Source organism: Trachymyrmex cornetzi, unplaced genomic scaffold (assembly GCF_001594075.2).
Source record: "Trachymyrmex cornetzi isolate Tcor2-1 unplaced genomic scaffold, Tcor1.1 scaffold607, whole genome shotgun sequence".
NCBI classification, from domain to species: domain Eukaryota; kingdom Metazoa; phylum Arthropoda; class Insecta; order Hymenoptera; family Formicidae; genus Trachymyrmex; species Trachymyrmex cornetzi.
The window spans coordinates 209,151-221,164 of NW_017299923.1; the positions used below are offsets into that span (position 1 = coordinate 209,151).

Here is a 12,014-nt window from a genome sequence, read left to right on the forward strand (position 1 = left end):
GGGGGGTAACCAAGCATCAAAAGATAATTGCATTTGAAGTTAGTACTTTTAACATGTGCTAGACAAGGAGTTCTCTGTGCCAGACAAAGAGCAACAGTAAATTTTCAATTATAGCGTAAAAACGGTATTTAGAAATTTGCTCAAAAACTAAAGGACTATAGATAAATATAATACGAATCTCCTGAATCGAAGAAAATAGGGAATAACCAGGCAAATATTAATTATAAAATCTCAGAAAGTTGCTTTACTACTTAACTAATATCTACTTCGCTTATCAACTCATTCTCAAATATCAGCGCACAGTGGGGAAATAAAAATTATTGTTAAAAAATTGCGATATATCGGGGGGGGGGGGGGGGAGAGATATACCGACTTACTACTGAAATGCTTGTCGGTGGGGGTGCTCTGGCCAGGATGTGCGAGGTTGGTGATGTTTCTTTAGTACTGACTATAAAATTTTAAGTCTCGCTAGTCAAGTATGCGAGGTCGATGGAATTTCGGATCAGTGATGCACATTTGTGGCCCCCGGTATCATAGAAAACCAACCCCACCACTTCTATACCAAACAGACCCTTACTGGCACTGAGTCGGTCGACTTCGCCACTGCGAGAGAGCGAGCGAGACAACGAGAGAGAAAGCGGCCGTTCTTTTCGCTCTTACTCGCTTGTGTTTACAAGTTACTAGTAGAGCGAGAAGGACGGGCACTCTCTCTCTCGCTGTCTCGCTCGCTCTCGCGCAGTAGCGAAGTCGGCCGACTTGATGCCAGTAGGTGTCTGTTTGGTGGCGATAGAAGTGGTGGGGCGGGGATTTTCTGTGGTGCCGGGGGCCAAATGTGCATCACTGCTTCGGACTGCTACGTCCGTCCCCAGAGAGAAATAAGGAAAAAAGGCGCTGAGTCCCGCGGAACCGGAGTTTTTATATAGTAATCTGCCTTAACTAACAGCGCTATGATTGGTGGATAGGTTCGTTAATTAGGTTGTGGAACTATTTCTTGCTTTCTAATTGGTCAAGGGTGGAAAAGGACATTGATCGGAATCTGTAGCATGTGGAAGTGTCTCTTAATTTTATTCTTAATTTTATGATCTTAAAATTTATGAGAAAAGCGCACGTGCAGTACGTCAAGGAAGCGAACGTGCAGCGTCGGCACGGGACCACCCAAGACCTACCTTAGGTAAATTATACCAAAACTTAGATCAGACACCGAACAAAATCAGTTTTGAATGTCACTCGTAAACAGATGACTCGAAGATAAAACAAAAATGATAGTTCTTAACTCATATTACTAGCGTCACATCAGTGTCATTATCTTTAAAAAAAAATTTAGTTTCGTTTAGAAAATACAATGGAGGTACGATTTAATCGTCGGTACAACTCTTCGCTATTTGTTGAAAAAAATTATTATTATATACTTTCATAGTTTGGGGAAAATAGGTTTAGAATAGATTTGGAATAGGAAGTTTTTTCTTCAAGGAGTATATATACAAGAGCGTATAATAATTTATGTAACGGTTTTTTTTTTTATAGGAGCACGCACACTTGGCGCCTTTTTTTACCTTTTTCTTAAAAAGGTAAATTTGTTATGATATATTTTTATAGCTTGTTTTGTCTGTGTTATGCTTGTTTCCACCAATGTAGATTAATTTTTATCTCATTTCAATTTATTTTTTATTTTTTTTTTTTGTATTCTTGGAACTAGAAAAGATGAAGGGTGAGTTAAATTGAAATTAAAGTTGATCTACATCGACAAAAACTATTAATACGTTTATTCACCCAGTACGCCTAAAGAAAGGAATACTTTCCAACGAAGTTAGAATTGTTTACAAAAATCGGAATGAAAACTGTTAACGAATATAAAACTAGGATCGTCTTTTTATTTATACAACCTCGATAATGAGACATTTTTTTATCAGACAGTCACTGCACGTCAACGATACCATCAACGTTCATTTCTGCGTCAAAAACAGATTATAGATTCTATCGGCTCTTATGAAACGCATCTCTGTATTGCCCTGCTTATCATAGCGAAGCCTAACACGGTTATTTTATTTATAGATATACTACTCAGGGGTCAATGGGTTTCAATAATAAATAGTAATAAAATTTTCTTTCCATTAATTTCATGTTTGACATAATCGGAAATTGAACATAAAGTTATGTATCATTTTTACACTGTTAGAAATACTTCCTTTACATGTAAATGAAGTTCATGGTTATGAACGAAATTAAAAGTAATGAATAATTTAACTAAAAATTAAGTTACAATAGGTACTTAAATGTAAGGAACGTGTATATTAAATTTCATAAATTTTCATGAAAAATACATTAAATTTCATCTACATGTACACAAATATACTTTTCAGTTATAAATACATTAAATTTAATGTAATGTCATGAAATTAAGTTCAAATTGTCTAACTTAAAGTATATTAAATTTCATGAAATTTTTAACAGTGTACAGTATTACAGTACGGGGCAATTTCAATTGTGAATTAACAGTCCTCGCTCAAATTTTCATCGAACTCTATATACATGCTCCTTAACGAGTGCAACGTCCAATCACGATTCACGACCGATTCTTTCTGTCATCATTACCACTATCTACTGCTAATTAGAATCGTCCTCGAAAAACCCTTCCCATGTCCACAATTCATGAAACTTGACAGTGGTCTCCACTTCGATTCAGCAGTAAACGAACTGCGTTTTTGAGAATCATGGAGATGGGCATAGAAATGTGCAATTTCAATTAGACGAACATTTGACAGAATCATTTTGATCGTTTCTTTAAATAAACTAAACAAGCCTGTTCAAAGCTAATTCTTTTGTTCGAATAATTTCATAATTCTATTGAAATTAATTTAAGTTTTTCTATCCCTAAGATATTTTATGCTAGAACTATGCCATAAATGGCCATCTGTGATTATAATGAAAAAGATATTAATTTTTAAATAAAATAAATAATCCTTTTTTAAAAAATTAAAATGTAAATAAAATTTAAATTACAACTTACAGATGTTTACAACCTACAGATGTTCCTGTGACAACAATTATATTCCTTATGTTCTTCCAATTGAATTTCTTTTATGTACATTTCCAATTGAAACTAATTCTAATCTCTATGCAGATCCTCTGTCAATGATCAGAAATAAATTCAGTTCCGTTATTATTGTTAATTTCTACATAATGGAAACTTAAATTGACATAAACAATTATTTTATTCGTTCTTTATTTTCATTGTTTGCTTTTAATCGCCAGGGCTCTTTATGAAACTTCTTTGAAGAAGAGTCAGCTTTCTATCGATTATATTGAAATTTTAAAAATTGTCAACTTTACAAGGGTGGTAAATTTCTATTTAATTATCATTACTATAAATTTTTGCGTAGGAATTTTCACATCACAGGCCACAAATATTAGCGTCTTCTCGAGAAAGAGTCTAATAAAAATAAAGAGAGAAAAATCCTTTTACGTGTCACTAGACGCGCAATCGGTGATTCGTGGCAAATGCGATTTCTAGAGCGAGCTGTGCAGATGCATGTGATCTCGTTATAAAATCAAGTGTACTATCTGATCGACGAGCGTGTCACGGGGATTAATCCGATCGTTTCGTTACAGATTGGACTGCCTAAGAACTTTAGAATACTACATTTTCTGCCTGAGAGAAAGAGATATTTTTTATTCTCTATTCTCAGTTTTCTAGGATTACGTATACAGCGCGTGCATATAAAAAAAGAGTATAGGAGATCACCGAATGTAAATATATTCAGCTATGGCTAGCAGTCTGAAACGCAGCCACCAACCCGACAAATCGGAGCTTTAACCTATTTCTTCTTTAAGTTACATTACTCAGCAAATAAATTTTCGACATTCGTCCGACTGTCCTCGTTGTTTTCCGTTGCGACCTAGCAACCCTTCCGACACCCTGACCTATTATGACCTACTTTCAACATGTCCTCGTTCGGCCCGATTCCTCATATTCGTTACCATAAAAGGAGCTATCAGCTGTTCTCGATGAAATATATAGATTTACCATATATTTCATTTTTAGAAATCGATTCTGTCTTACAACGCATCATCCCTGGAAAATTCAATGAAATCATTCACCCTTGTATAGGAATCCTATTTAATTCGCATAACAAGATCCATATGTAATTTTTTAAGTATAAATTCTGTGTTGTCTGTCTTTTTGAACAGCAATTTTTGCCGTTCTGCATGTACGTAAGTTACATTAATAGCTGACTCGATCTTTAGACTCCTACAAGCAGATTTTACTATTGCCAAAAAATTGACGGTGCTGCATTCCTTGACTTGATTGCAGTAAAGCGCGGTCTATTTTTCTAGATTGCAGCCCGATGTGTAGTGTAAGACAATTTAGTTAGCCCGTAACTCGAGGTCAACTAAAATCAGAGTTTGTTTTAATTGATTAAATTAATTGATTTAATTTCTTTAATTGATTTAATTCCTGTCTCGTGGTAACGATTGTATCCGACAAAAGGGGACTAATAATCACACGACATGTTTCTGTTTCCCTTGCAGGTATGATCACTCTGGTCGACGGCGCTCCAGCTTTCGTGGACCCTCTCAAGGAATGGAAGATAATAATAACGCATTACGGAGGATTGGCTGGTCTCGCTCTGATCGGACTTATCCTGGCAGCTATTCTCCCCTGCGCCGGTCTCTTTTTCTGTTGTTGTAGATGCGCGGGACATTGCGGTGCCCGAAGTCAACCCTTCGATAAAAAGCACGATCACTGCAGGAAAATTATGCTCAGCATCGTGTTAATCGTTGTCGCTACTATTATTCTGTAAGTTACGTTTTTTATAAATGCCACATTTAATGGTATACATACCTCTCAGTATGTTTTAAAAAATTATATTCCTGGTAAATATTGGTCATTAAGATCAAACAAGACGATTTAAAGGGCTCATTTGCTTACCAAAGAAATATTGCGGTAAATACCGTGATGGAAGTTAAAAATTATTTGAACAGTGAGACCGAAAATTCTGGAACTGATTAATGCGTTATCTTTGCATGAAGATTACTTAAATACGGCTTGTATAATTTAATTTTTTTATGATATTTATACCATGTATAAGATGTAAATAAAACTTTCGAATTCTTTTTCCAACAAATATAAATATAACTGCTACATAACGTGTGAGATAGTTTCGTTCAAATTAAATCCCTCGACTAATCCACGACGGTGTGACTCGAGATGCGCGATATAATTGTTTTAAGCCGACCGCACAGTGCACACGAGGCATAATTTCTTGCATGATGAGTTTATATGCTGCTGTGCCTGCTCTAATACATACTAAACATCTCCATGCATTGAACGAAGCATGCTACCATCCTTGATTTCTGTGTGTTTCATATGATACATACATTATTTTCAGGATTGTATAATTTAACTTCGTTCAGGATTGTATAATATAACTTCGTTTAGTAACTTTTTTTAGTAACGAATGAGTAATGTAGTTTTCCTAGTAACAGTAACGATAACTAAGTCACAATGTTCAATAACAAGTAACGAAATTTTATGTTATTTTTTTCATTATTCCGCTGATATATATCCGTATTCATAGTCAGGCCTTATATTTAAGGCTTCCTTAAATTTATCTTCAGATACTCTACGAATTATTTTATTGGCTACTGAGCATCTGAAGATAAATTTAAGGAAGCCTTAAGAGGATCCTAAAGCAAAGCTCGAACTCCGACGAAATCACTAGATGTCGCGCCGCGCGCCGCACATCACATGTCTTTTTATACTATCACAGCAATATCTCACGTAGCCTATGATACACGCAGCCTATGATACACGCAGCCACACATACGTGTCAATTTTCGTACAACGAATTTGTCGCGATAAAGCGTCTAAATCTAATTCTAAAAACTCGACGTTGTATGTTCGTGCAAATTACGTGTTTAGGAACTATTATTTCGTACGTTCGCGTTGCAAACCTTTCATATCAAGCAAATGTTGTCGCAACTTAACAGCTGAGACGCCATGTTACACTAAGAGGCCGATTCTATAATTCTTAACGACAGTCGTTGATGTCATTGCGCAGCTTTTTTACTCTACATAATATCTGCGCAACGATATCAACGACTGTCGTTAAGAGTTAAGCTGACCGCACACGATGCACGATTTCCTGCATAATGGGCTTACATGCTACTGTGCCTGCTCTGATGCGTGCTAAACACCTTGGTGCATTGGACGAAGTATACTACCATCCTTGATTTCTATGTTTAACACGGTGCATTATTTCATGATCGTTTTCTTGCACGCGCCAATCAAAACGTTAAGAATTACTCACATGATTGATTCGTGTCATGCGTATGTGAAATGTATAGGTTAAAGCCACCACGGTTGTCACCTTCGTGTGATGGCCTTTATGCAGCAAACCGAGCAAAGTAACGTGCATTGATCAGCATGCAAGAGAGCAAGCATAAAAATCATGCATCGTGTGCGGCCAGCTTTACAGAATCGGCCCCCAAGAATTGGAAAAAAATAAATCGATTTCCAAATTTTTGATCATTCTCAGCATAGACTCCACTTCACAAACACGTATTAATGCGTATACTTTAATCCTGGAAAAGGATTTTCGAATCCGTGAAAGAGAAAAAGAGTATTCGTGTTATACAAAAATTATACGTGTTTAGTCGGTAATACAGACGTCTTTAGGATCCCCTTAAGTATAAAATCTGACTATAAATATGGACAATATATATATAGAGTTCCTTTAATAAGACTAAAAGATAGCACGCTATTTAAATTCGGGAGATACCGATGTCAGCACGTTAAATGAGTATCCTCTTTTGAAAAAATTGTTTTAATCAAATATAATACCGGTCTATCAAGTAGTGCATTAATAGAAAGACTTTTTAATACTGGTGAACTCGTTTTGACGAATCTTCGGCAGTCTGTCTAACAGACGGACATTTTGAAAAACAATTATTATTAAACAAAAAGATTCAGCGATATAAATTAATTAGATATAATTTAAAGTTAAAAAATATGTGTTGATGCAAATTAAGATATGTATCAAAACCAAATAAAGAACTAATAAAATGTAAAACAAAATAAAAGTATGAATTAAAAAACGATTTATTCTCTTATATAGTTATAATTTAAATAAATGTAATCATATAATAGTATAATGGCTCAAGAATAAAAAAAAAGTTAGAAAAAAATTTTACGTATAAAATTGATAGATAAATAAAAAAATGCCTTAATAAATTAATTACGAATTTTAATAACATGCCGGCTAACAACAAATGTCTCGATCACGATCGGATCATTATTAATGTTCACAAAATATGTCTAAACGGTAAAAAACATAACATAAAGTCGATTGAAAATTGAAAATATACTTTGGATTATATTATTATATAATTGTTGGTATCAATAAATTAAGATGGATCTTCGTCTTGTTAGTTAAAATGAACAGTAATATACATAAAATACATACATTAGAATTTGTCAGAAAAGTAAAAATTTATACTATAGTCGGTCGATGGCAAATGAAAATATACTTTGCAATGTCAAGACATCTAACTGTTGGTATCAATAATTAAAGAATCTTCGTTTTGTTAGTACAAAATTATACAGCAAAAGAAAGTCGGTGTATGATTATACATTGGTGTCCAGAACGAAATATAACGCATTACAGTTATAAATATAATAATGTAAAATTATAAGAATGACAGAATGATATAATCTGAAGAGACAATACAATATTGATATAAATGAAAGCTAAAAATGTACCTACAATGTATATCTATCTATTCAATTAATACTAGTTAAAATTAAATAAGAAAAATACCTTTCATAATTGTAGTTGAGAGTTCAATCCAAAAAAATTAAAATATATGAATAAAGTACAATAGACAATGCGATGAGAGAAAGATCGGTGTCTCTTATCTTCAACGATATTAGACAAAATAAATTTAAAATGACTTTCAAAGAAGGAAAGTAAAGTTGATGTTAGAAAATAGTGGGAAGTGAGATTAAAGAGGGGGGATAGGTAGAAAGAACATAAGAGCAGTTTACTATGGAGGTTGGTACGCTACTGAGTGAGGCGTGATGGGCCATGCTACGAATTCGCGCGGCACGGCTTCACCGCACATTGACTTATATGTTTCTTTTTTTAATTCGAAAACTACAGCGAATATCTCAAAATGGTATTAGACTTTTTTGTTCCCCTTGATCCATTCTATGCCCCCAATGCGGCTCCTGCCTTATTTCTGAGACATCCTGTATATCCTTCCTTACTTGAGGCAAGGAGGAGGATCTCGCTTTGCGTGGAAAGTCACGCACCCCTTGACAAAGGGAAGGTGGAGTGAAACTAGCTTCGCGTGGAAAGTCGGATGCTCCTTAGCAGAGGGAGGTGGAGTTGCTTCTCGTAGAAAGTCGTACGCCCCTAGGTAGGAGGATGTTGGGGTGGATCTCCCTACGCGTGGAAATCCACACAGCATATAATATTGTAATAATCTTGCAGTAATATTACAAATTTGCCGTAATGTTGCATGGTAATATGTCAGTAATATTGTATAAATATCGCTGCAATATTAAATGTCCGCGGCAAAATCGCAGAAATATTTCTGCGATATTTTTGTAATATTACTATAATATTAGGTAATATTTTTACATATTATGCTAATATCTTGCAATATTGCGATAGTATTTCTATATACTGTAGTAATATTACATAGTAATATACCAATAATGTTGTATAAATATGGCAATAATAAATGTCTGCAAAAAATTTATCGCAGGAATATTTCTACTATATTTCTGCAATATTGCCGCAACATTATGATATATTACAATAATTAATCCAGTTTTATTAATTGCTAAAGTATTATTGTTTAATATTACACTCTAAAGTGCATATGATAAAGTCATGATAAAAAAAATTCGGAGACCAAAAAACCCCCTCAAAAAAGGTTTGAAATCTCCGGGAGATACGCCGACTCGATTTGTGTATTCCTTCTTATAGGAATGCTGGACGTTTTCTTCTTACGAGCGTGTCCCTCTCGTGACTGGACCGCGTACTTATCCCTTCAGCACGAAATATTGCAGCAATATTGCAGCAATATTTCAATTATGCCTAATATTAGCAATTGTAGCGATATTGCTGCACTATTGAAACTATAACATTTTATTGGAAATATTGCTACAATATTGCAAAATATTGTAATTTTAATTTTGTAGAAAATATTGCAATATATTGTTGTATTACAATCCAATAGATAAATATACGGCCCCGTCGCGAGAAAAGGATACGCATTTCGCAAGGAGAAAATGTCCAGAAGTTCTATAAGAAGGAATACACGAGTATTCTCTCTTATAAGTCGAGTAGACGAGTCTCCTGGAGATTCCCAAACCATTTTAGATGTGCTTTTTAAGCCCCTGAATATTTTTTAATCATAACTTTATCATATGTATTTTGGAATATAATGCTAAGCAATAATATGTTAGCAATTAATAATAGTGGAATAATTGTTGAAATATTGCATAATTTTATAGCAACACGTATGCAAAATTTCTCTAAATGTAATCTACTGAATCAAAACACTGCAACAGTAAATTGCAATATTTTCTTCAAAATATTTTTTAATACTGTTGCAACATGTTCAATAAAATATAAAAATTTGAATATTACAGCAATACTGCTGCAATTTTTGTAATATATTAAAATATTGCAATATTGCAATATTTCGTATAGTTGGGTTAGTCATATTGAAACCCTTTATATCTCAAAGAATATTGTTTAAAATAAAAATTTATAAATAATTGTTTACTTAATTTTAAATAAACGTTTTACTTAATTTTTCTAAACTTTTGTTACTATTGCATTTTGAACGGCGAATGTTGGAACACTGACTTGTATATATACTTCAATGATGTATTATTTGCCTCCCCCCCCCCGCGCATAATAAATAAATTAAGAACAGGAGAAAAATATTGAATATTGAAAAAATTAAAAAAATTGTAAATGAATATTTAATATAACTGCAATAGATACAAATAAGATATAAGACACAATACAGCTCATTTGTATCCATTGTGAATTATGTTTAATCCATATTCCTAATTTTTTAATATTTAATATTTATTTAGTAATGAATCAAAACATAATATTATTTATATCTTAGAAAGATAACACTACGATAAAATACATTATAATATTTCAATGCTGTTGCAGTAATAATGCAATGCGATAAACTGCAATGTAATAATTGAACGATATTGCTGTAATATTACAATGCAATGTACCACATTGCAACCATTGAATGATATTGCGGTAATATTACAATGTTTGATCAAATGCGATTCAATCCGCTAATTTGGATCCACCATTTTATATTAATTCAGAAAACGTTCATAACTCGATGAAAAAAAATCGCATAGTAAAAATCAAAATTCGTTTTAAAGGTGAAAAAAATTCGCTCTTTCGAGTGCCGTTTATGAAATTGAAGAATAAAATTTCATTTGGCCACAAAAAATGGTAAATATGGCAAAAAACGCTGTTTTTGGCTCATATTACTCGATTTAACTAAAAAATTTGATGTGATGGGCATCTTCCGCTGGCGGATTTGGATTTAGCGACCATAAATCTATTAAGAAATACTAGCCCTATTCGCCGCAATTTTTTTTGTTAGACTGTGTAATTAATTATTTTATGATTTGAATTTACCATCTTAATTTTTAACGTTTTGATTTACTACCATATTCAGCTATCCTAGAGACCTTCAAGTAAATGTCTGGCCATGGGACAAATATGGCGGAAATACTTCGCTTTATTGCAGAGAGTATATGAATGGCGACAACATTTGTCTCTGTATTGCAAGGTATATAGGGTCATAACCTGATCTAAGGTTATCAGTGTTATTACCCGTGGTTACGCGCTATTATCCATAGCAAAAGATCTCATCATCAGGCAAGACGCTGTAAAAGAATTTATTAGTAACAAAAAAAATACCTAATTATTGTGTGCCCGATTGTAATAATTCAAGTGATAAAGGATTTTCCATAAGAAGTTCCGCCATGTTTGTCTGATTCAAGATTGTCCTATCAGAATGTAGTTGAGAGTGGCCAGACTGTAGGATAGCTTAGAGACCCTCTTACTTGAGGGTTATAATTCCCTCTGTTGTTAAATATGATATTAATATTCGGGATTTCTCCAAACATATATATTTAACGACAGCTTCGTATAAAAATAATGAAATTCTATTTCCCTGTCTCGTCACTCTAATAAAACGTAAACAATTAACACGGACAATTAACTGCAGATTCGGCGTGGTGTGTGCCTTTGTGACAAACGAGTACATGCAAGAGGGAACCAAAGAGCTTCCGTGTAAAGCCAAGACAAGTCTGAAAGACGTCAAGCTCTACTTGACTACCACGAAGCTAGAGATTGACAATTTGCTCAAGACCAATCCCGAGGAACTTGAAGTTACGCTCAACAATATCCTGCAGGCTAGTGGTAAAATCGTTACCGAACAACTGGCGGAATATTCTCACGCCGTCTCCCTGACAAATCTGAATGACATCGTTGCTGGCTTAGAGTCGATCAGAGAGGATCTCAGGTTGATGAATAAAATAACGCAGGAATTAAGGATAAATGCCAGTCAATTGGACATTGGTACGCAGCCCGTTTTTCTAAATTCTTTAAGTTTATCGGAACTAAAAAAAAATCACTTAATATGTTATATTTTTTCTTCCTTGCTAAAGAAGGAAAAAGAGAATTGTAAACTGTACATAGTAAACTGTAAAAAATTAAATTATTCTCCACGTGTCCGAAGCAAATTTATATTTAAATTTAGAATATCTAAAATATGTTCATTTGATCTAATTATTCTTTCGATCTCTATATTCCCAGATAGCAAACTGTCATTAATTTGACGTTGATAGTTGGCCATTTTAAATTATTGACGTCATGTGACCTATTTAAGATGTAATAATAATGTCATCTTTTTGACCAATTAATGACGTCATTTATTTATGACGTTTT

General features: G+C 33.7%; 1 protein-coding gene across 1 annotated transcript in view; it reads left to right on the forward strand.

The window, feature by feature from the left end:
- The window catches only part of LOC108766586 (prominin-like protein), a 47,024-nt gene that overhangs the window by 10,307 nt on the left and 24,703 nt on the right, over window positions 1–12,014 (forward strand). Inside the window, 2 exon segments of the mRNA XM_018515975.1 lie at window positions 4,531–4,798; window positions 11,293–11,645. Coding sequence (XP_018371477.1) covers window positions 4,531–4,798; window positions 11,293–11,645 — 621 coding nt within the window.